The following is a 25,115-nucleotide window of genomic DNA, read 5'->3' as shown; positions in this document are numbered from 1 at the left end:
TAGCTGCACACATCCTGATACAGCACATGCATGCACCTAGTAATAAGCATAAATAATTCATATTGACATGCCGGCCCAGTCGCCAGTGCTGCGCGCCAGAAAGTCCATGGGACTGCCGGAGACAGCCATGTACAGCGGTCCCATAAACTTTGAACAGAGAGGTGGTGCGCATGCTAATAGTTATCCACTATTCACTAGATGGGGAAAACCTCTTCTAATCAGAATACCCCTTTAAAGTGCTAGTTTTACACAATAAAACAGCAGCTATTTTACAAAAAAAAAAAAAAAAAGTTTATTTACAGGTATTAAATAAAATGAAAAAATACAATAGCCTAGACAGAATGTACGAAACGTGCATCTGCCATGGTTACGGTGGTCAGTCCTCACGCATCCCGACATAGTGACAAATGACATCATAGCTTAAGGTGACTGCATCGTCACTTTCTTCTTCTAGCTGCACCAATGCTCGGCTCTTATGCCTTTCCCTGTGTAGGATCTTCCCCACCTGCAGAAAAAAAATAATCTCAAACCTTCAGAAATGGCAAGTTAGTAAATACAGTCTATAGCTTTTCTGCCTCTGCCCATCACAGCATGCTGGGAGTTGTAGTTTCTTAACAACTGGAGATCCTTGTGGAATGAGTGAAGGCTGGTTTTACTTAAAGGGCATCTGTCAGCAGTTTTGTACCTATGAAACTGGCTGACCTGTTACATGTCCGCTTGGCAGCTGAAGACATCTTTGTTGGTCCCATGCCCATATGTGCCCGCATTGCTCAGCACGATGAGGTTATAATATATGCAAATGAGCCTCTAGGTGCAACGGGCAGCAGAATGTGGGATGGTTTTTTATATACGCCAAAACGGCACACTTGCCTGCCCTCGATGTTTTCCCAGCACCACCATCACGTGGTCTCCCTCGTCTTTAGGGATGACGGTTTCCAACATGTCCTGTGTTATATCTGTGGGAGACAATAATACACATTGGATATCAGAATCAGTCAATATGGAAGGATATTATAGGACCCCATTGGGATGGAGCTGAGCTTCAATACCAGACACGGCCCACAAACCAGAGCAGAGCCGTTTCTGGGAGGAAAAATACAAATAAGATACCACTTTTCTGTAATCGAACATCTATTTTTAGTTTCAGTTCCTAAATTCTACGCTATTCAATTACATAACACTGTACAATTCCTATCATCTGGCAGCCAATAGTCCAGAATGTCTGCTAATCCGGCACAGGACTCCAATATAATGTGGGATCTGACAAGAGCAGAAGACTCAGAACTAAAATCCCTGTGTCTGAAATCAGATTAGTAGCAGATTTCATTTTAACATCTTTTCCTGAAGCTTCTCCAACCATACGGTGAACATTTTATATACTGATGATCTGAGCAGCTTATAGATGCCGGATTAAAGGAAATGTCCTGGGGTCAGATCCTTTTCTCATCCGTCTCATTGGGGGACACAGGCTTGACCAGGGGTGTAGCTGTCGCCGCTATGAGGTGGACACTAAGTACACAAAGTGTAAGCTCCTCCCCTTCAGATATATCCTTCCTGCAGGGACTAAGCTAAATCAGTTTTAGCTTAGTGTCTGCAGGAGGCAGACCTCCCTCCGTTACAGGTCAGCTGATTTTTGTTATTTCCCTAGCAGGAGTTTCAGGCAGTCCTTAAAACTACCTGCACTTCCACCCAGGAGGCGGAAGACCAGGGGGTCCCCCCAAGCCCCCTGCTCCTTCCTGTTCTTCAGAAGGAAAGGAGGACCAGAGGTTCCTACAAAGCCTCTGTTTCCCGCCAGCGTTCGGATCACCACAGCCGTCCACTGCAAGTCCCCTCTGTCCCGAACCTCCCCAAGGGGCCGCACACCGAAGGTAGTGATCCACCTGGAGTCAGGGGGGTAGAAGACGTCGGGGAGGTGTTCTTGCCTCCGGAGAAGCTATCCGCTCTCAGTCTTCAGATTCTGCCCTTGTTGCAGTCAGGTCCGGTTCCCATTCGTCGCTGCATGTAGGCTCTGGGTCACATGGTCTCTGTCTTCGAAGCAGTTCCCTATGATCAATTTCATACCAGAAAGCTTCAGCGAGCCATTCTGTCCCCAGCCTCTCTGGATCGGCCCATGCGTCTCCCTGCCCCGGTTCGCCGGGACCTCAGATGGTGGTTGGCGTCTCCTCTGTTGACGTCAAGCCCCTCGTTCCTTCTTCTCCGTTGGAAGGTGTTAACGACGGAGAAAAAAGCCTCAGGGGTTGAGAGGGGGGGGGGATAGTGTTGGAAAATCTCTCTGTTCAAGAGGTATGGTCACGCGAGGAGCGCTCCCTTCTAATCAATGTTCTGGAGTTGAGGGCAATTCAGCTTTCTGCAGCCCCGGCGTGCTAGCGATTCCATGGAGTAAGTTCACGCTTCCTTACGTGTTCCCGCCTCTTCCCTTCATTCCGCGTCTCCTCCAAAAGATCAGGTCCGAGGGACTGGTAGTCATTCTCGTGGCCCCAGATTGGCCGCGCCGGATGTGGCACGTGTCCATAGTCTCCCTTCTCGTTGACGAACCTTGGAGTCTTCCTCTTCGGGGAGGACCTGCTATCGCAGGGGCCGATCTTCCACCCGAATTTAGGGTCGCTACATTTAACGGCATGGCTTTTGAAGCCTCCGTACTGAAGGCTCGTGGTTTTTCGGATGCGGTGGTCCAGACCACGATTCGGGCAAGGAAGCCGTCGTCTTCCAGAATCTATCACCGGACCTGGAAGTCCTACTTTAGATGGTGCGAGCAGCATCAGCTGCCTCCCGTTCGGTTCTCTTTGCCGCGACTCTTGGCTTTCCTGCAGTCGAGCATGGACCTGGGGCTGGCTCTCAGCTCTCTCAAAGGGCAAGTGTCGGCTCTCTCCATTCTATTTCAGAGGAATTTAGCTATAATTTCAGCGGTTCGGACATTTCTGCAGGGTGTGGTGCATGCTGCTCCCCCTTTCGTCCTCCGTTGGATCCTTGGGATCTTAATCTAGTGCTCAACGCTCTCCAGTCTTCTCCGTTTGAGCCTTCGCAGCAGGTGTCGTTGCGCTTCCTGTCTTACAAGGTGGCATTGTTGGTGGCAATCGCGTCCATCCGTAGGGTGTCAGAACTCGCGGCTCTGTCATGTCGGTCGCCCTTCCTGATTCTCCATCAGGATGAGGTGGTCCTTCGCCCTGTATAGTCCTTCCTGCAGAAGGTGGTGTCAGCATTCCATTTAAATGAGGAGATTGTTTTCCCTTCATTTTGTCCGGACCCGTCTCATCCTCGGGAGCAGTCTCTCCATACCCTGGATTTGGTACGAGCCATTCGAGTATCTGTCTGGCATCTTTCTGGCGGACGGATTCCCTGTTCGTGATTCCAGAGGGGCTGAGAAGAGGGCTGGCAGCGTCGAAGGCTTCTATTTCCTGATGGATTTGTTTGGCCATTGTGGAAGGGTACAGCGTTAAGGACCGGGTCCCACCCCTCCGGGTGACTGCTCATTCGGCTCAGGCAGTGGGGGCCTCTTGGGCGGTGCATCACAGGGCTTCGGCCCTTCAGGTTTGCAAGGCGGCTACTTAGTTGGTCTTTGCATACTTTTTCCAAGTTTTATAGCGTGCACACCTTTTCACTTCACGCATTGCACCCGTGTGGGAAATCTTGCTCGTGTGAGAGGGGCCTAAAAGGTCTATCCTCAGTTCAGGTCATCAATATTGGGATATTGGGAGTTTGACTCTTGACAACCTCACTAATCATCTGTCTGAATGGGCTGCATTACTCGTGCGAGGACTGCAGTATTTTCATTGTCCCGTTCACATGACTAGGATGAAGCTATGGCCCATTCAAACAGCTACTTGGCAGGGGTGCCAGGAGTCAGATCCCCAATGATCTGTAGATAGGCCATCAATTTGGTGAACCTGGAAAAACCCTCTAAGGAAGGCATCTATTCTTTGCGCCAAAACACTAAATATATCTGGTGCATTTTAATTACATGTGGGGGATAAGCAGGTTTGTGCCCCTTGCGGGATGTAACATTCTGATTTGGTGTGAGCGGTGTAACCCCTGGCTGCTTTGGGGCCTGTACTTACCTTCCAGGATACGTCCGTTTTCTGTCCGACACACGCAGATTGTGGGGCTAGAGACATCTTCTACCATCATCTGCAAGGAGGAATAGAGGAATAAGAATGGAGTAGGATATGACAACCCAATCATCAATGCCAGAGTAGAAAATCATGAGGGACTTGAGGAATCTTTCACACTGAGCCGAGTTAATTATCATGAGCGCAAGAAATAAATTGAGACGACGTTCACATCTGCTGCTGTGTCCATAAGAACACACAGTGTAAGACATTAGCCTCAGGGACTGGTGGGGACTCGCCAAATTCTTTTAACTTTGTAGTTCTGCAGGCAACATAACAAAGAGGTGTCACAGAACGAAGACCGCAGGAGCTGCCATAGACAAATGTCAATCTGTATCACCCCCCTGTTAAATTAATTATTAAAAAAAACAAAAAAAGCACAACACCTTCTACAATACACCCTCCGATCCAGCACCTCCACTGTGTCTTCTCTGCCAGACTGCAACGGTGGTATACTGCCACAGGCGATTGCTGTAGCCCCAGAGGTGCCCAGCACGAGACTACTGAGGCCAGTCACTGGCTGTAGGGATCCGGGTGCAGTATATGGGGCGTCATAGTTGCAGCCTGGTTAAGGCTACATTCACACGTCCGTTTTTTTCTACATCCCGATTTTCGGTCCGTTTTTTGCGGATCCGTTGTTCCTGAAAATGTTTCCGTATGTCATCCATTTTTTGCGGATCCGCAAAAACGGAAACATGTGAAAACTCAAATCCGACAGTATATTCTAACACAGAGGCGTTCCCATGGTGATGGGGACGCTTCTAGTTAGAATATACTGAGAACGGTGTCCATGACTGCCCCCTGCTGCCTGGCAGCACCCGATCTCTTACAGGGGGCTGTGATCCGCACAATTATTGTGCGAATCATAGCCCCCTGTGAGAGATCAGGTGCTGCCAGGCAGGAGGGGGCAGACCCCCCTCCCTCCCCAGTATTAAATGTGCCCAGTGCGGCCTCACCTCTCCCCCCCCCCCCCATCATCGGTGGCCAGTGCGGATTCCTAGTATTAATAAATGTGCCCAGTGCGGTCTCACCTCACTTACTGGGAATCCGCACTGCCGCACTGGCCACCAATGAATATAGAGGGAGGGGGGCACATTTAATACTGGGGAGGAAGCCTAATTTACAGGAACGGAATCCGCATAAAACGGATGACATACGTAATGACATACGAATGTCTTCCTTTTTTTGCGGATCCATTGACTTTGTATTGGTCCAGGATCCGATTTTTCAGGACAAGAATAGGACATGTTTTATATTTAAACGGACATGCGGAACGGAACAACGGAAACGGACAGCACACATTGTGCTGTCCGATTTTTTCCAGGACCCATTGAAAATGAATGGGTCCAGATCTGGTCCTGATCTGTTCCTGAAAAAACGGAACAGATCAGGAAAGAAAAAACGGACGTGTGAATGTAGCCTAAGAGGATTATTTTTTATTATTATTATTATTATTATTTTTTTTTTAACAGCCTTACTGCAGTTAGCCCCAAAATATTGGAATTTGGACAGCCCCTTTAAAGTGCAAAGTTAGAAGTAGGGAGCCCCCTTTATGAACCAGAGTGGAGAACTGCTAATAACGTGCAGCAGCCCTCCCTCTGGCAAACGTAACTATTTAAATCACCATGTTCTGTCTGGAATCGGTGAAGTAATGGAGAACCATCCAATCTCAACTCAAACGATATCTAGGCCTCCAGGTGCCAATTGTGCCAGAACTTATATCATTCCATGTCCATCCAGAAGGACCGGCGGTGCCACCTCTTCTTCATATTGTTCTACTAGCAGCAAAGCGGTGTCTCTTTAAAAACTGCCTACAACCCCACGTTTCATCTGTCTTATGTCAGGTTAAAATGTGGTTTAATATGGAGAAAGTGGAAGGTGAGCAATATAAAAAGGGAAATTTATCAAAACCATTCTTTGAGAGGTGGTCAGCTTCCATTAGTGTGGTGCTCTCCGATTGCAACCATTCCTTACCTCTGACGGGTATCATCGGGCGGAAATAGCAAATAAATTAGGAAAATTGCAAGTGTCATAATATACTACTGACGTTTGATGGCTTATTGTAGAGGAGAGAGCGAAGTTTGCTGTTAGGGCCCGCATCACTGTCCTATAGTCATACGGTTTCTTGTACGATATGCTATTTGTACTGACAACTTCAAACATGATCTGTTTTATGTGTTATAAACGCCAATAAAAATTATATATATATAAAAAAAATTTTTTTTAAAAATCACCATGCGCAATTCTACATTTGCCCGGCACGGCAGTGGAAAATAACCAATCGACAGTAAAGTTTCTCCCAGCAAAATCAGACAATTTCACAAAGCAATTTGCATGGTCTAAACTTAATGGAAAATAAAGCAGAGACAGTAAGGGCTTGTTCACACGAACGCAAGAGCTCCGTGCCCGTGCTGTGGACAGCAAATTGCGGTCCGCAGACCCATTCACTTGAATGGCGTCCGCGATCCGTCCGTTCCGCAAAAAGATAGCACAAGTTCCATCTTTTTGCGGAACGAACGGAACACCACAGAAGCACTCCGTAGCACTTCCGTGGGGTTTCGTTCCGCACCTACGGACCCATTCAAGTGAATGCGTCCGTGATGCGGAATGCACACGGCTGGTGGCCCATGTATTGCAGAAGCGCCGTATGTGGGTGCACTACGGCCGTGTGAATAAGCCCTAATGCAGATGTCAGAGAGGAACACTACCAACAGGTGACACCCATTCATAAAGGTCCAGTAACAGTTACCTTGGAGTTGTAGTACTTTCCTCCTTTGTAACGTTTGTCTATAAACCGAACCTTCAAGTCGCGATGTAACCAACTGAGAAAGAAACACAAGGATCACCTGTTAAAGGGCATGTGTCAGCAGATTTGTACCTATGACACCGGCTGACCTGTTACATGTGCACTTGGCAGCTGAAGACATCTGTGTTGGTCCCATGTTCATATGTGTCCGCATTGCTGAGAAAAATTATGGTTTAATATATGCAAATGAGCCTTAGGAGCAACGGGGGCGTTCCCCTTACACCTAGAGGCTCTGCTCTCTCTGCAACTGCTGCGCCCTCTGCACTATGACTGAAAGAGTCAGGGATGAATGATCATGTTTACACTGCCTGGCCCTGTCAGAGTGCAGGGGGCGCAGCAGTTGGAGAAAGCCGAGCCTCTAGGTGTAACGGTAACGCCCCCGTTGCTCCTTAATGCTCATTTGCATATATTAAAACTTTATTTCAAATCTGAACATGGGACCAATACAGCTGCTAAGCGCTGATTTAATAGGTCTGCCAGTTTCATAGGTACAAAACTGCTGACAGATGCCCATTAAACCTGCACAGAAAAGCTCCAGGTAAGATTTGGCTGAAGCCACAAGAGAACGGATCATCTTGTTACACGGCTTCATTTTATGAGACGATGCAGTCAGTGACAAGCTGAGCCGGAAGGGTCTATAGCAGGCATGCTCAACCTGCGGCCCTCCAGCTGTTTCAAAACTACAACTCCCAGCATGCCCGAAACAGCCTACAGCAGGGCATTGTGGGAGTTGTAGTTTTACAACAGCTGGAGGGGGGCCGCAGGTTGAGCATCCTTGGTCTATAGGGATCTGATAGATAAAGCTGATGCGTCAGTCCCTTTATGAACAGTGATGAGGACTCATTACTAATTACTGCAGCCTCAGAGACCACCAAATAGTGAGAAAACATGTGAGGAGGGAAGTGGATGAAGCACGCATCACATAACATTATACTGGAGTACCAGGTGAACTCTCCTCCATCAAATCAGACAAATACGGTAGACATTTTGTCCATTTAATGATCACAAGGCAATGATTGTGACGAGATCCTGCACCCATACATCCACGGATGCAATTATCTAACGTAAAAGTGACAACAGCTATCCAGATCATCACGGGGACCAAACATATTGGCCAAATTGTGTGTGGTTTCGACTTTTGTCACACAGGAAATAGAACGTGGGACTCACTGCAAACTGAGCAGCCTTCCAGTGATCACGTACAGACATGAGCGGAAACTACACAGTTTGGCGGTCACTGATGTCTCATAATTTACCTCTGTTCTTCCTGTTTTTGCTTCTTCTTCTCCTCTTTCTCCCTGTCCGGGCTCCTTGGTCGATGTCTCTTGTCTCGGCTGCTGGAGTGTCCATTCTTTTTCTGCTCTCTGGTCTCCTCGTCATCTCGTCTTCTTTGCTCTCTGTCTGGCGAGCGTTCCCTCCGCTGTTCCTCCTTATCTTCATGCCGCTCCTTCTGTTGCTCTGCTTTACTTAACCGACCTGAGAAACAGACCCAGAAGTCAGTGCCAAGGAAAGCCACTGCCCATCAGCCACGATGCTAAAGACTGCCACTTGTGTCCTTCACCGACTAATGGAGAGTGACCACACGTACATGGCTAATTCATCACTGGAAATGGGGTCAAGCTATCCTTGGTGGACTCAGACTCATGAAGGCTTGAATTGGGGGGGGCAGAGGGAGGAACAAGACAATCACCACTTTACTATCTGAACACGGGTCTCTATGTAATATCCGAGCTGGGCACAGTCCTTGTAAGGGGTGCACACAGATCCCATTAGATATTTCACTGACTGATGGAGTAGACAGTTGAGCTAGGGCGACCCGAGACCATAGCAGAGGCCAAGGATCATTTGCAGCCCATCAGCGTGGTAAATGGCCAAATCCCCTTGGCGATAGGCACTACAGTATGACTGGCATCGAATGCTAAATCATCCCTGGCAATGACCAATACAGAAAATAGCAGCACAGATGGCATACTTCCCGCCCCATTGTAATAATGAAATGGGGGGCGGTGAGAAACAAAAGATGCACCATAAGAATCAAGAGAGCGGTGGAATTTCAGGACGGCATATATAGTTTACTTTCTGAAAGCCCTTGATATCATGTCCCTCCCAGTAATATACGCTGGGTCTGTGTGTCCAGGATGCTGCTGTCCGCACTAGCTCTCACATATCAGCAAAGTTTCATTACTGGACTGGTTTCTCCTTCTACATCTCACTTGTGCCAATAATAACGGATGCTGAGTAACGCGCGATTCCCCTTCTTCCCTCTAGAGGCCGCCAGCTGCTCTCTCTTCACACTTGTATACAACCTTTGGTATTTTTCCCTGCAAACTACCTTGTGTGCACTATCCCATCTACAGCCTGTGTGAGCTGCTGTCCATGGAGGTTTTTCCCCTCTCCACACGCTGATCTGCCAGATACAACTACCTACCCCCTCCCTGCTGCTATCGGTAACACTGGAAGCAGCGAGAGCAGTCAGAGACAGGAGCAGAGCTTTGACAGATTTATGTCAGAAACAGCATCTAGGTGACAGACTCTACAGAAGAAAGAGGACATTTAAATTTAGGAAGCAAATTAACAATAAAAAAAAAAATATCATAGCCTTTGAAGGTAATTGGTCTGGTGTATGGACCTCAAATTTACTCACGGACAAAAAAATATATTAAATAATGCACCCAAATAGAAATGTTGGATTGCTGCAAAACTCGGCATGTAGTTATGACTCATATGGCAGTTATGTAAAAGACTACAGGTGAGGTCTGATTAGACACTGGGTCTTGCCACAAGAGGGTGTAAAAGTGCTTCCCCTGCTGCCCTATAAAAAGTTTCTCAGAGGCTACTTTTGGGCAGTTTACAGACTTTGAGAGGGGGCGCATCACTGGCCTGAGAGAAGCAGGATGATCGTCTAGAGGAATTGCTCTCCATTTAGGCTGTTCTGACCTAGCCGTTAGGAGGTGTTGGGTGCCGTGGTTATGTGACAGCACCCACACTAAGTGAAGAGGCTCTGGACAGTCCAGACAGACCACTAATGGAGAGGATTGTTTGATCCGCCAACAAGGACGAGCAGCTCCCACAGTTTCGTTGTTCACCATCAGACAGTTGGCTCCTTCATTACACCCCTCTCTGCCCGAACCATTTCCAGGTGCTTAGCAGAAGGAAATTTGGTGTTATGGTGCCCATTACAAGTCCTACCATTGACGGACAGCCACTGTCACCTTCATTTGCAGTGGTCTTGTGAATGAGAAACCTATAGAGGCCTCGTGGTGAACGCATCAATCCTGCTTCTGCTGTGGAGGGACACACTGGCCACAACTACTGGTGTGATGATCTGCGGAGCCATCACATATGACAGTCGGTCACCCCTAGTAGTGATACCAGGGACACCGACAGCTCAGTGACATGTGCAGGACATCCTGCCGCCATATGGGTTCCTCTCATGGCAGGGCTTCCAATAGGACAATGCTCACCTACAGTGATGGCCAGCGAACACATGCGGGCTGCCATCTTGACTCACCCGGCCGGCGATGCACACGTAAGCCCGTGCCTGTGCCGCAAGCTGAAATCAAATGCGGTTACGGGGAGCAGGCAGTTCCGAGAACAGCCGCCGGGGGCCTTCATCGGGCTGTTCTCGGAACTGCCTGCTCCCGGTGACCGCATTTGATTTTAGACCGGCTCACGGCACAGGTAAGGGCTTACGTGTGCATCGCCGGCCGGGTGAGTCAAGATGGCAGCCCGCATGTGTTCGCTGGCGAACACTGCGAACTGGCCATCACTGCTCACCAGCACACAGCAAAGGTTTCCCAGGAATGTCTCGAAAAGATTACAGCACTTCCTTGGCTGCCCGGTCACTAGATTCATCACCAATCCAGCATTTATGGGACCAGCTGGAATGTCAGCTTCACCAACCTACGAGTGTTCTGGATGTACGGGAGGTGGTAATCATACCCAGATCACCCCACGTGAACATCTAGCTTGACACTGGGTCACGAGACCCCTGCGTCAAACTGGATGCTGGAGCAGGGAAAGTTGGAAACTACGGAGCCAGCCGGGCAGCAATGGAGCCAGGAACCAGTGGCGAGGATCAGGTAAGTAGGATTACCACCGGTCTGTACAAAAGGTGAAAAAAAAAAAAAAGCATCTTTCAAACAGTTAGGACCAGTCTAGTGTCTTCTGACAGGGTGCCCAGGTGCTAATCCAGTCTCATTCGAAAAGGCACCAGCCCTGCCCCTGAACGCTATGACCTGCTCCATTATTACGGACCATGAGCCAGCATTTCAGCGACGCATGCCATGGTTATCTCTCACAGATTATGCCTAAGTGCCTGCACGATATTTGTCACAGTTGTCTCATATGACAAACAGTCACAGTGTCTGCTGATAGGAAGGCTCCCTGCAGTCATCCATTATTGTTTTTTTTCATCTTTTGCTCTTGCCTTTTCTATCCGGTGCTGTAGACAGAATCACAAGGATTTTGGTGTTTAACCGGACAGCAGGTTTTATTGGAAAGACACCACCTGTCACACAAAAAGCAGTGCAATCGGCAGGCAGCATGTTATAGAGCAGGAGGAGATCTACGCTAGGTCATCAATCTGCTCAGCTCCTCCTGCTCTATACCGTGCTGGTTGCAAATTGCATTGCATTGTGTGGTGACAGGACAAACACGAGACACGTACTTCTTACAACTTCACCATATTCAGGGACGCCCAGCCGAACATGAAGGTTTATTTCAATAGGAAGATGTGAATAAGCTCCTGCCCGAGTACTCTGTCGGGGACATAAAGCACCCCCCCTAAACCACTATAATAGGGGGACAGTTCTCCTATACACTTAGGTCAAATTAAGAACTTTTATCCCATGTGCGTGACAAGTTATCGCTAGGATATGTCCCCATTGTCTGATAGGTGCTGGGACCCGCACCTATATCAAGAACGGAGGACCCCATGTTTCCACGTTTCCCCGGGTCTGGCCCCCACCAAGTGCTCTCCCCATAGAAGTGAAAGGGTGCGTGGCCACCACTCCCATTCATTTCTATGGGGCCGACGGAAATAGCCAAGCCAGTGCTTGGCTATTTTCAGCGGCCCCATAGAAATGAATGGAGAGAGGCTGTGTATGCGCAATGCGCCCTCCACCACATTCAGGGCTCCGTTCAGGGCCCCGCACCTATCAGACAATGGGGGGGCGTATCCTAGCGATATGCCCCCATTGTCTAAGATGCAAATACCCCTTTTAACTAGGAGTGAAATACACATATAAAACCCTTTACATGTGAACCGTATGTACGTGTTATTTTAGAGCGAGACCGCGTGGCACAGCAAGCCCTCAATTCATCAGGAAGAACCACGACTTGTCATCCACACGCACAGGGCCAGCGTTCGGTTCACTGAACGCTGTAACATTAATAGACTTTCCTCTTCTACAAAGAGACTGTAAAATCCTCGCAGGAGCCTACAGCTGGCCGCCACCCAACAGACCTGCGTAAATCAGTAACCGCTGTGCAAATACATATCCAGGTAACCAAATAATTACTCCTTTCCATAGGATAAGAAACTGCAAGGAGTCAAGAGAAGCTGAAATGGACTTCAAAATCTGCTGCATTATCTGAACCCGGACATTGGGTGGAGATAAGAACCGCAGGAGGCTGCAGGACTGAGAATTTACAAGCGTGAAACGCCCATCAGGCGAGTATGTATTGAGTCAGTATGATCTGATGTAATTATATGGTGAGTGTAATACCACGTGCAGGGTGCGCCTGAGTTCTGTCCCTTCCAAACATCACGCAGGACTGCAAAATCATTTCCATGTTGTACTTACTAAGATCCTTTGCATATTTGCTGTACTCTGCACTGCTGACCAATCGTATTGCAAATTGGGAAATGGTCACAACTTTTCCACCAATAGCCAGCTTTACCAATGCTCGGCAGTTGTCTGCATCCAGGCCTTCCACCTAAGCAGAGACAAGCAAATTAGTTATAACATATTAGGAATAGTGTTGAGCGAACTTGTTTTTTTAAGTTCTGCATCCAAAGTTCGGGTTATCGAAGAATCTCTGCTACCATGGACCATAACGGAATCCTTCGATAACCCGAACTTTGGACGCAGAACTTAAAAAAATAGGTTCGCTCAACACTAATCAGGAATAGTTTTGGTGTCGGCACTGCTGCCTCTTTTTGGGATACACTTCACGTGCGGTGCATAGGTGGTGCTCAGCAATATAGACTGAATTCACATGTGATGTATAGAAGAGATAAACTTGCGGCACTCACCGGATTTCTTTGCAGTGCCGCAAGTTTATTTCTTCTATACATCGCATGTGAGAGACAAGGAAATAATGATCATGGTATAAGGATGAGAGTTGCCTCTGATAAGTGGACACAAGCACTAGCCGTACCTTCCCGTACAGTTCTTTGTGGGCGCCACTCTGTATCAGCACTGCGCTTCCCGTACCAAGGCCTTTTGCTTCCTCCGCTGGTTTGTCCCCTGGTTTCGGGGGTCTGCAGGGTCTTTGGGGCTCGAGGTCACTGATAGCAGACCGGTCCGCACCTAGTCCTAGTCCCTTGGGACGGAGCTTTTGCTCTAATGGCTTCACATCCCTACGTGGGAATAAAATATGGAGAGTGAATGAATAATCCTCATTTAAATACGAGTTTTCTTTAATTTCCATTTTCAATCATTGGGTTTGGGGTATATGTCTGCCGAGCCTTCAACATACATTATATGCTTTCTATAAAGCCAATATATCCTTATGGATCTCTATTCATCCAGGAAGTAGAAATTGGTCCTTAAGGATTTCCACCTCCAGGATAGGTCATCAATATCAGATTGGTGGAGGTCCAGCACCCAGCACCTACCAGAAACTATATGGAGTCAGCAGCAGAAGGCTCTGTCGCTGCGTAGTGTAGCTCCCACTCAAGTGAATGGGCGCCGAGCTGTGAAACTACATAGTGGATGGAGTCTTCTGTCCATTGTAGAGTTTCCAGCACTAGCAGCTGCCCAAAACAGCTGATCGGTGGGGGTGCCAGTTGTCAGATCCCACCAATCTGATACTGACGCCCTATCCTGGGACAGGTCATCAATACCCAAGTCCTGGAAAACCGCTTTAAAAGGACTTGTTCAGGACAAACATTGATGTCCTGTGATTAGGATAGGCCATTCATGTTTGCTTGGAGGAAGCACTTGCACCCATGACCCCCGCTGATCAGTATAGATGGCCTGGAACCGCACCTTGGTACCATTCGCTTGCAACTTTACGCAGCAGTTTTCGTCTGGCTACTCCTCGGCAAAATTGCCGGACCCCATTATAGTAAATGGGGCCAGATGGAATGCCGGCAGCGCGTGGCTGTACCACGCCAAGGACGGATCCGACAGGCTGTTCCCGGTTGGATCTGTTTGCCGATAGTGTGAAACGGCCCTTAGGCCCCCATAATATAAATCATACGCACTGCTTGAAGGTCTTTCCAATGCCTTCTCCCTCCTTCCAGCCCATCCCTCTCAGCATGGCCATCCCATAATGCTCCACGGGCACCACTTCATAGTCTGCAGCCTCCGCCTGGAGAATAAGAACAGAATAGGACTTCAAAATCTTCTCCAATGCTTATTTACCTCCCTATGATGTGCATAGGGCATAAGTTAAAATGACCACAATACGCCCTTGATTCCTGCTGTAATACACTGAGTGGACTCATCAGCTGAGATCCGAGGTGCTCTCCATTATGTATCACAGTGAAGCCTGGGGGGCAGCACAACGGGTGCAATCAAGATATTAATTAGTGATCCCAGGTCATTGTCTACAGGGTCGTCAAAAAGTTTTTATGTTAAACATTTTTTTTAGAATTATGGGTGACTTTTCAGTAGCCATTATCGTTATCACCACAGGCAGGATTACAATGACAAGTAACAACCTCTGTATAGATAACCTAGGATCCAGCATTCACAAGAGGTGATATCACAGCTCATCAGCTCCTTCCTGACGTCTGCACAGGTCACACAGCGTACGCATAGCATATTTTAGGCCTAGTGGTCAGGTTAAAAACTGCACACTGATTTTAGTGTGTGTTTTTTTTGTTTAGTTTTCTTAAATATAGAGGACATGGAAAATAAAAAAATCTTACAAAAGTGTTTAAGTGTTTTAAAAATGTGATTTAAACAACAGGTCACCTGGTTATCCCATTCTAAAAATGCTCCCGGACCCCTCCTAAAGATCATACTTACCCCGCGTCACTCCGGATCCCTGCAGGGCTGCCACTGCATCTTCCCGTCGTACAGATGACAACCAAAAATCACCCGTCGCCCATGATGCTAGGGAGGCTGGTCACCGTCGCGGCCTGCTATTGGCTGCACCCGCCGTCGCCAGATGCAGCAGCGGCCGTGCGAGGATCCAGAGCGACGCGGGTCCCGGGGAGCAGGGCAAGTAAGATCTATAGGAGGGGCCCGGGCATTGTGGGGGGCATTTTTAAAATTGGACAACCCTCCTAATAGTGTGTATTGTAGGTGACAGTCTTATTTTAAAGAGACAATTACGCATCAGAGGGCAAAGAAAAAAAAAAAAAAAAAAAAAGGGGACTTACAGGCTCTGGCCTCAGGCTCACATTTACTTTGTCCCCATCTTCATAGCCATCGGGTACTCTGTTTTGCATGAGCAGGGGTATGCTGACAGTTTGGTCCCCCTCAGAATCTTCCTGCTCCTTCTTCCGAGATTCTATAGACAAATATGAGAAAAAATAAATCAATGAATGAAATAAAACAAGATGGAAACAAATCCAATCCTCCAGTGCTATTCACTACCAGTCAACCATATTTGGTAGACTACAGCAAATTAATGAAAATACTCTGGTGGGCGGCAGGACTACAAAATAGGGAACCTGAGAAACGTTACACTCATTTAAATGACCTGCTGGTGAAAATCACTATTATGTTTAACAGATTTTTAATAATTTTTGAAGATATTATTTTTAAATTTCCATGTCACGTTTTATTCTTTAAACTAAAACCAAAAATCCTGCTGTTTTTTTTTTTGTGCTGGCCACCATGTCTAATAATTGGCGCCACTTATCAGTTATCTGCTTATCATTACAAGCAGGACTGCGAGGATATCACCTCTGTGTATAGATAAGACAGGACCCTCCATTCACAAAGCTCATCTGTTCTTCCCTTGTACAATGACGTCTACACAGGTCACAGAGGATGCCCAGAAAACTCTCCCATAGAAGTCATTGGGGTCCCCTCCTGACCATTGTGTCTATGGCCCTTGGGGCTGCCGTAAAGAAATTTTCTTAATGCTGTTAAGAACAGCTCAGACAAGATGGCCACCCCCCATAATCAAGTTCAGAGAATAGAAAAAATAAAAATAAAAATAAAAAAAATCTACAATCAGAAAATAAAAATGGATTAGAAAAAAAAAAGGATGTGTGTCGCTATCTGATTATAACTGGCAGATAACCTTTTTGGCGACACATTTCCTTTAAGGGGGCATATGGATGTTATAAGGGGAGCGGCTAAGTATATTGCAAATGGAAAAGCAAGATCTTGATCTGACGGACCAAGCCCAATTTTTTCCCTCCGAATGTTTTATACTGAAGACCTATCCTTAGAACAGGTCATCAGCGTCTGATCTGTGGGGGTCCGACACCTGGACGCCGCACCAATCAGCTTTCGGAGGAGGCTGTGGCGCTCTGGTGAGCACTGTGATCTCCTCACCAAGCACAGCACCGTAGATTAGATAACAGCTCAGCCTCATTCACTTCAATGGGACTAAACTGCACCTGGGCCACGTGACGTAAGCTGCGAGTAGGCCACAGCGCTCACTGAAGTGCCACGGCCTTCCTAAACAGATGATTGACAGGGGTCCTGAGAGTCAGACCCCCACAGATCAGATACTGATGACCTATCCATCAGTATAAAAGTCATTGGACTAGACGACATGTAAAACTAAGGCCTCTTGCACACGGCCTTTGTGCTCCAGCGGCCGTATTGCGGGCCGCAAACGGCGGTTCCGCAATACACGGGGCACCGGCTGTGTGCATTCCGCATCACGGATGCGGACCCATTCACTTGAATGGGTCCGCAAATCCGTAGATGCATTGCGGAACAGAAGCACAGAACGGAACCACTACGGAGTGCTTCCGATATGCGCTTCCGTTCTGCAAAAAAAATATAACTTTTTGCGGAATAGACGGATCACCGACCCATTCAAGTTGAATGGGTCTGGATCCGTCATGGCCGCCGCACGGACATTGCCCGTGCACTAGGGACTGCAAATTGTGGTTCCGTTCCGTGCAGTGGGGACTGCAAGGGCCGTGTGCAAGAGGCCCAAGTGTACGTCCACGGGTGATGGAAAATCCAGCAGAAAAGCCTTCCGCAGACTTTGCCACGGATTCAGAAATGGCTACGGCTTCCACCCTCTCCACTGCTAATCCGCGGTGGAGATCTGCAGCATATCTTGCCATGCTGGATGTTTCAGATCTGCAGATTTTTTTTTTACGCAGTATGTGGGTAAGATTTCTGAAAATCTCATCCACTTTGCTGGTACTGGATATGCTGCACAAAAATCTGCAGTTTTCAGTCAGGTGTGGACATAGCCTTGCCAATAACATCTAAGTGCAGCACGGTGGGTGGGCTTCGGTATAAGGTTGTCATGACGAGATCACCCTTTTAGCCAACGGGGCACAGAGGGGTTTGCAGGGAGGCTGCACGAAACCTCTACTTTAATATCCCTAATGGAAATGATGGCGAGAACCAGATGGTTGCGATATTCCTCGTCCCCTTACAGGACTGACGTGCCCTCTTGACACATCTCCGGTCCCGCCAAATCACATCCTTCCCTTTCGTAATCACATATCCTCAAGATTTCCCAACACGTTGCGCAGTCGAGTGCTTCAGATTGTCAGAAGAGCTCATCAAATCAAAAAATATGGTCCGATTATTGTCCTCCAAATCACAGTGGGCCTAGACGGAGCCCCCCTGTCTGACCAGCTCATGGGAGAGAGTAAGAGAGTGAGCGCGCGAGAGAGAGCACGCGAGAGAGAGAGCGCGAGAGAGAGAGCGCGAGAGAGAGTGAGAAACCATACCTTCAATAAGCTCCTGCACGGCTTGTGACAGCATCGGGTCAAGCTCTTTCTGCGGGACGCCATTTTCGGCCTTCTCCTTGCTCAGCTGGGACCACCTGTTCTTCTGGATCAGAGGGATCACTAGAGGTTTGGTCTCGGCGACTGGTTTAGTGCTGCAAACAGAATGAACATGCAAGGGTTAAAAACAGACCTAAAAAGATGCTGTGGAGAGCAATGACTTCCAGCTGAACCGCTCAGCAGAAGCGTCAGACTGTGTTCACACAGGTTGGTGATCCGCAGATCAGACGTGGATTTTTCAGAGGCTGTACCGTGGATGCCCAGAACTCCCATTTCTGTCACGGATCCTCTTGTAATTGGATTTTTCGTGTGGTATCGACGCGCTGAGGATTTTAAAATCAGTGTGTGAATGGGGTAATAAAATACTCATGTCATGTGGGTATTTGACACCTATATAAAGAAAGGTGATCCTGTGACCACCTATCCCTCCTGGTGAGGTGGTCGCCACAACAGGCAAAGAATGAATGGAGAGGTGGTACACTCCCTGGTTGGATATGGCAGCGACCTCGCCACCATGAGTTGTGATAGGAAGAAAGCTACAGCCTAAAGGATAAACCCTTTGAGCTGTGATAGGGAGAGAGCTGCATCAGGAAGAACACGCCCCCTGAGCTGTGATAGGGAGAGAGCTGCAGCAGAAAGGACACACCCCCTGAGCTGTTATAGGGAGAGAGCTGCAGCAGAAAGGACACACCCCCTGAGCTGTTATAGGGAGAGAGCTGCAGCAGAAAGGACACACCCCCTGAGCTGTTATAGGGAGAGAGCTGCAGCAGAAAGGACACACCCCCTGAGCTGTTATAGGGAGAGAGCTGCAGCAGAAAGGACACAACCCTCCCTTCTTCTGACTAGTGGATCTTTCAACTAATCCGGATACTGTTTGATTTTCAGTCACAGTTATTTTTGCTTCTAGGGTTCTCGCACTGATCTGGTTTATTACATGTCCGATGCCTGCTTGATCTCATTAAGGCTACATGCACACGACGCGAATAATGTCTAAGTAACGGCCGTCATGCGGCCATTTTGAGCACCAATGAAAGTCTATGGGGCTATTCACAGGGCCGTTCTTTTAATGGCCAGTGAACAGTGGCCTATTTTTGGCTGTTTCCACGGCCAGACGGACCCCATTGAAATCAATCGGGACCGTGTGACAGGAGTGCACCCGTCTAACGGCCGTTAAAAACGGGTATACTTTATATGGCCATTTAGAGGTTAAAAAAACCAAAAAAACAACTCATCCACTCGCGCTGCGGCAGTCTCTTCTCTCTTCATTGAGCAGGACCTGTGATATGCGTGGTGACGTAACCACGTGGGAGCGCTCAGTGACGTCATCGCGCACATCGCAGGTCCTGCTCAATGAAGAGAGAAGAGACTGCCGCAGCGCGAGCGAGCGGATGAGGCGAGTGGTTTTCTTCTTTTAAATAAAAAAAAAAATATATAAAAAAAAAAACTGCGGTGTGCCCTTATGTAAACCATGGGGGAAATTATTTAAGATGGTGCCCTACATTGGGGGCATTAAAAAATATATATTTCTATTCTATTGAGGACATTATTAAAACTGGGACGTTAAAAAAATGTAAATAAAAATCACACACTATGGGCGACATTATTTTACCAGGGGGCCTACCATCCTGTGGGCGTTCTCAGAAGGGTGCCAATCAAATGCATCCATTTTTCATGTCTGTTTTTAACGGACATGAAAAACTAATGCAAAATGGACGCAAAAACGGACATTAAAAACGGACACACAGCCAGAAAATGGATGCACACACTGATGCAAAACGGCCGTGAAAAACTGACAGTGTGTCCGTTTTTAATGGACGTTTTTTTTCACTGTCGTGTGCATGTAGCCTTATGTGTTTTTCCTGCTGCATTCCTTTACTGGTTTATTTACCGTTCTTTTTGTGAGAGATATATATATTTTATAGGACACGCCCCCTGAGAAAGGGCACACCCCCAAAGCTGCCAGCTTGAAATAAATCTATAAAGGTCAATTGTAGCAATGAACGGATGGATTCCCCAGGGCTGGTTCTAGCTCTGTCAGAAACAGACCGTCATGTTCTATAAGAGGATGATCCACTTTTGGCACTAAACACAGGAGGAGTGCCCCTTTAAGTCCAAGGACTTTCAAACCACTAAGATGAGAAGGAATGGATTCCCTCTCAGCAGCAGGAGATGCACTGATGATATAATGGATATTTTGGAACACCCCCCAATACAGATATACTTAAAGGGGGATTCCTCAACATCATCTGATCAACAAAGGCCCGGCTCAGTACATACCTAGTAATACAGTATGTGGGGGGACGACCCCCTCTTCTAGTGTGCATCCATCCTAACAGTGCACATGGACAGACTGAGAGAACCCCCTTTAACAATGTCCAGTTTATAATGGCCTCCTAAGGCCCCTTTCACACAGCGAGTTTTCCACGTGGGTGCGATGCGCGACGCGAACGCATAGCATCGGCGCTGAATCCGGACCCATTCATTTCAATGAGTGTTGCTTTTCACGCATCACTTGTGCGTTGCGTGAAAAATCGCAGCACATTCTATATTCTGCGTTTTTCACGCAGCCCTGGCCCCATAGAAGTGGATGGGGCTTCAGTGAAAAACGCATCGGCGGAGGGGGAAGGAGCTGCTGAGGTGAGAGCAGGGGTCCGCGCCACGATGCGGGGTGCGCGTGGCCGGTGTCTGTGTTTTTGCGGTCCACAAAATGGACACGGCCGTGCGAATGCACCTTAGCCAAATACATGCTCGGTTGTAAAATATATATCTCTGCTGTCATCATCATCATCATTTCTAAAAAATGCGCGTTTTCCCGTTCAAGTCGTGTCTTGAATTAATAGCCCGAAGCTTGTACCGATGAGAATCAAGAACATTTTTCCAAAACGTAAAAAAAAAAAAAAGCACATGAGTTTTCCATCACTAAAAACAGCGTCTCATCAGTTAAAGGGGTCCTCTACTGGACCCCCAGAGATGACATTATCTGTGGGGGGCCCATGCGTCGGCCGCATCCCCCAGACCCGACCGTATCATAGTGTTTTATGATCCTGTCAGTTCCTATCTGATGGGGGGGGGGGGGCGTCCATCGCACTGTGCTCACGTGATGATGTCATTGCAGTACAACAGACCCCCCACCAGACAGGAGCTGAATCAACTTCGGTTTAGTTAGTTCAGATCAGGGAAGCTGCGGTCAGTCCGGCCGACGCGCAGGTCGCGTTTCCCGGACCGAGCTCGGTCGGGTGAATCAGCCCTAATTTCACACGAGCGAGGTTTTCCATCCGGGCAGCCTCCAGACTGAATCCCCGACCCGTTCATTTCAGAGGATATACGCCTATTTTTTTTCAGACTCGCAGCATGTTCTACATCGTCCGTTTTTTAACGTGGGACTGTTCCATTCAAGTCAATGGCTCAGTGAAAAAAAAAAAAAAAAAGACAGCACACGAGTGGCATCCGGAGGCAGTCAGTTTTTCGACGATGTGTTGTTCACCACTGAAGCCAGTTATTGGCTGCAGCAGAGGAGGTGACCATGCCCATACTGCGCTGGGCGTAAGCACTGCAGGGACCAGAGCATGGACATGGGGGGGGGGGGGGGGGGGGGGCAGGCACGGAGCAGGTAAGTACGACTCATGGTTACGGACCCAGGCTGGGAGCCTCACAGAAAGGGCTTGCGCTCAAAGCTTTTTAAAACGGAAATGACTTCATGTGCATCCCGTGTCCGTATGTCTGCGCGGCCGTTCCACAAAAAAAAAAAAATGGGACATGTCCTATTATTGTCTGGATTATGGACAAGGATAGGACTGTTTTAATAGGGGCTGGCCCTTGCGGCCGGTATCTGTTTTTTTGCAGATCCGCAATTTAAAGGGGTTGTCTCACTTCTGCAAATAGCATTAATCATAATACAAGGTAATGGCCCGAATATTGGGAACGAACGCCTGTTCCCCAAATCTGCAGGTCTAAAGGTGCCGCCGATCACCCTACGATTGAGTGAAACGCACGTTTATCGGTTGAAATAAATAATCGTTGGTGCGGACACCTCAATCATCGATCCCGGGCAGCGGATCTTGGCGGTCTACACAGCAATGATTATGTACGAGGACGACGAGTGATAGCAGCAGCGATGGCTCGTCCTCACACTGTGGAGGTGATCACTACATGCAAATGCAGCGTTCTCCTCCACTTAACGAGCAGCCGAATGTCGGGAAGGAACGCTTCCTTCTGAACAATCGGCTTCTCCTCGTGTAAAGCCACCTTTACTAATGTATTGTCATTCTCCATATTGCCTCCTTTGCTGGCTGGATTCATTTTTTTCTCCATCACATTATACACGGCTCGTTTCCATGGTTACGACCACCAGCTATGAGGTGGACAGGCTGCAGATTTCAAAAACCGCGCAGAAAATTTCCACACCGTGTACATCTTTTGATAATGTCCTCTACTTAACGGTTACTGTATTAGGCCTCCTGCACATGCCCGCATCCAGTGTGTAGCCCACAAGCCGCGGATCCGCAAAATACAGATGCGGTCCGTGTGCAGCCTGCGATTTTTGTGGGACCCACTGTAAAAAAAAAAAAAAAAAAAGGCCTATTCCTGTCCGCTAAACAGACAAGAATAAGCCTGGTTCTGTAACTTGCAGCCCGGATGATATCCATGTAATGTCCGTTTTTTTTAGCTGACCCATAGAAACGAGTAGGTCAGTGTGCGATCCGCAAAAAAGTGCTGGGCGGACACAGATCAAAAATACAGTCGTACGCATGAGGATTCGGCATCTTTTGCGCCGTACACCATGGACTTCAACGTGGTTTTTGGTAGCGGTTAAACCCTCTGCGAATCTTTTGCCGGCAGAATTTTGAGCCACAATTCCGGAAGTGTTCACGTGCTATTGTTTTAAATGGGATACTGCGCGGTCGGCGGTTTACAGCCACAACTGAGCCCAGTTCAGACACCTTTGGAAGCCACGGGGAGTGTGTGGCGGTTTCTGGCAGATTTTACACACCCAAAGGGTGAAATGAGCGGACAGATCCTCTGCGGTTGGCGTTTAATTCCCAGCAGATTTTTACCTGCGGTTTTAAAACCCTGTTCAGGCAAAGCATAAATTACTGAGGGGTTTTCAGTGAAACCTGCAGCGTGTGAATTCATCCTAAAAAGCCTCGCGCAGAGGTCAGGATGGGCAAGGCGGCGGACAGACATGGCGACGGCAGCCATCATAACCACCACATGCGCAAAACTTACCCAGCTATATGTGAATGCGACAATAAATATGAGCGCTACCGCAACCCCCCCTTGAAGCGCGTTACCGCAACCCCCCCCGAAGCGCGCTACCGCAACCCCTCCCCCCGGAGCGCGCTACCGCAACCCCCCCCCCCCCCCCCCCCCGAGCGCGCTACCGCAACCCCCCCCCCCCCCCCGAGCGCGCTACCGCAAACCCCCCCCCCCCGGAGCGCGCTACCGCAACCAGCCCCTTGGAGCGCGCGCTACCGCAACCAGCCCCTTGGAGCCCAACCAGCCCCTTGGAGCACGCGCTACCGCAACCAGCCCCTTGGAGAGCGCGCTACCGCAACCAGCCCCTTGGAGAGCGCGCTACCGCAACCAGCCCCTTGGAGAGCGCGCTACCGCAACCAGCCCCTTGGAGAGCGCGCTACCGCAACCAGCCCCTTGGAGAGCGCGCTACCGCAACCAGCCCCTTGGAGCCCAACCAGCCCCTTGGAGCACGCGCTACCACAACCAGCCCCTTGGAGAGCGCGCTACCGCAACCAGCCCCTTGGAGAGCGCGCTACCGCAACCAGCCCCTTGGAGAGCGCGCTACCGCAACCAGCCCCTTGGAGAGCGCGCTACCGCAACCCGCCCCTTGGAGAGCGCGCTACCGCAACCCGCCCCTTGGAGAGCGCGCTACCGCAACCCGCCCCTTGGAGAGCGCGCTACCGCAACCCGCCCCTTGGAGCGCGCGCTACCGCAACCCGCCCCTTGGAGCGCGCGCTACCGCAACCCGCCCCTTGGAGCGCGCGCTACCGCAACCCGCCCCTTGGAGCGCGCGCTACCGCAACCCGCCCCTTGGAGCGCGCGCTACCGCAAACCCGCCCCTTGGAGCGCGCGCTACCGCAACCGGCCCCTTGGAGCGCGCGCTACCGCAACCCGCCCCTTGGAGCGCGCGCTACCGCAACCCGCCCCTTGGAGCGCGCGCTACCGCAACCCGCCCCTTGGAGCGCGCGCTACCGCAACCCTCCCCTTGGAGCGCGCTACCGCAACCCGCCCCTTGGAGCGCGCTACCGCAACCCGCCCCTTGGAGCGCGCCACCGCAACACCCATGTTACCCTGCTTTCCCAGAGTCCTGAATGCCAAATCTGCAGCTCATGACACAAGGAAAGGCTCAGCCATAGCGGCCATACTGCCAGTCACCCAACTTTCCCAGGTGCAGATAGCCTTAGCAGAAGGGAAGCTCTCACCCCAGCAGCTCCTTCCCCTCCGCCGCCAGCAGATACTCCTTCTCTTCCCCATCATCCGCCTCCTTACTGCTGGGGACGACGAGCTTCGGTTTGGAGACACGGCTGAACCCGAACGATACCGGGGCCTGAGAAGAGCCGGGGGCCGCCATTATTATTGCAGCCGGAGGAGTCACGGCGCACGGCATGCTGGGAAGGCCTTATGTATCGCGGGGCATGCCGGGCAGCGTAGTTCTTTACTGAGGCACGATTACCTGCTAAATACCTTAGAAAACTACAACTCCCAGTGGGCCATGAAAGCTTCATACGCTGACAGAACAAGCTGGGAGTTGTAGTTTCACAGCACTGTGGCAGCTGGTAGCTCTGTCTATTATCAGTATTCAAGGCTCAGTCATGAAAACAGGCTGGGATCTCCTATCTATCTATAACTCCTATCTGTCTGTCTAATATCTGTCTATAATTTTTTGGGGAGTTGTGATCCCAGGTGGTCACAATGGCAGGGCTTAAATGTCCATATATATACTTTTTAAATGTTGGTAATTGTACATATCATACATTTAGGCCATATCCTGTTGGTAGGAATACCCCTTTAAAGTTGAAGGTGCTCCAGCAGTGAATGGAGTGGTGGACCGCCATGCACACAACCACTGCGG

At 49.1% G+C, this 25,115-nt stretch overlaps 1 protein-coding gene across 1 annotated transcript; it reads right to left on the bottom strand.

Annotated features, from left to right (window-relative positions):
* Positions 1-280: 280 nt before the first annotated feature.
* GPKOW (G-patch domain and KOW motifs) lies at positions 281-24,648 on the bottom strand. Its single transcript, XM_040442047.1, has 11 exons — positions 24,466-24,648; positions 17,972-18,123; positions 15,473-15,603; positions 14,348-14,454; positions 13,297-13,498; positions 12,720-12,852; positions 8,169-8,388; positions 6,856-6,928; positions 4,056-4,125; positions 871-956; positions 281-505 (listed from the first exon to the last, which is right to left on the bottom strand). The coding sequence occupies exons 1-11, from the start codon at positions 24,612-24,614 to the stop codon at positions 377-379; spliced, it is 1,452 nt and encodes a 483-aa protein (XP_040297981.1). The 5' UTR covers positions 24,615-24,648; the 3' UTR covers positions 281-376.
* Positions 24,649-25,115: the final 467 nt, after the last annotated feature.

Source organism: Bufo bufo, chromosome 8 (genome assembly GCF_905171765.1).
Source record: "Bufo bufo chromosome 8, aBufBuf1.1, whole genome shotgun sequence".
Taxonomy (NCBI): Eukaryota; Metazoa; Chordata; class Amphibia; order Anura; family Bufonidae; genus Bufo; species Bufo bufo.
This window is presented reverse-complemented; position numbering and strand designations above follow the sequence as displayed.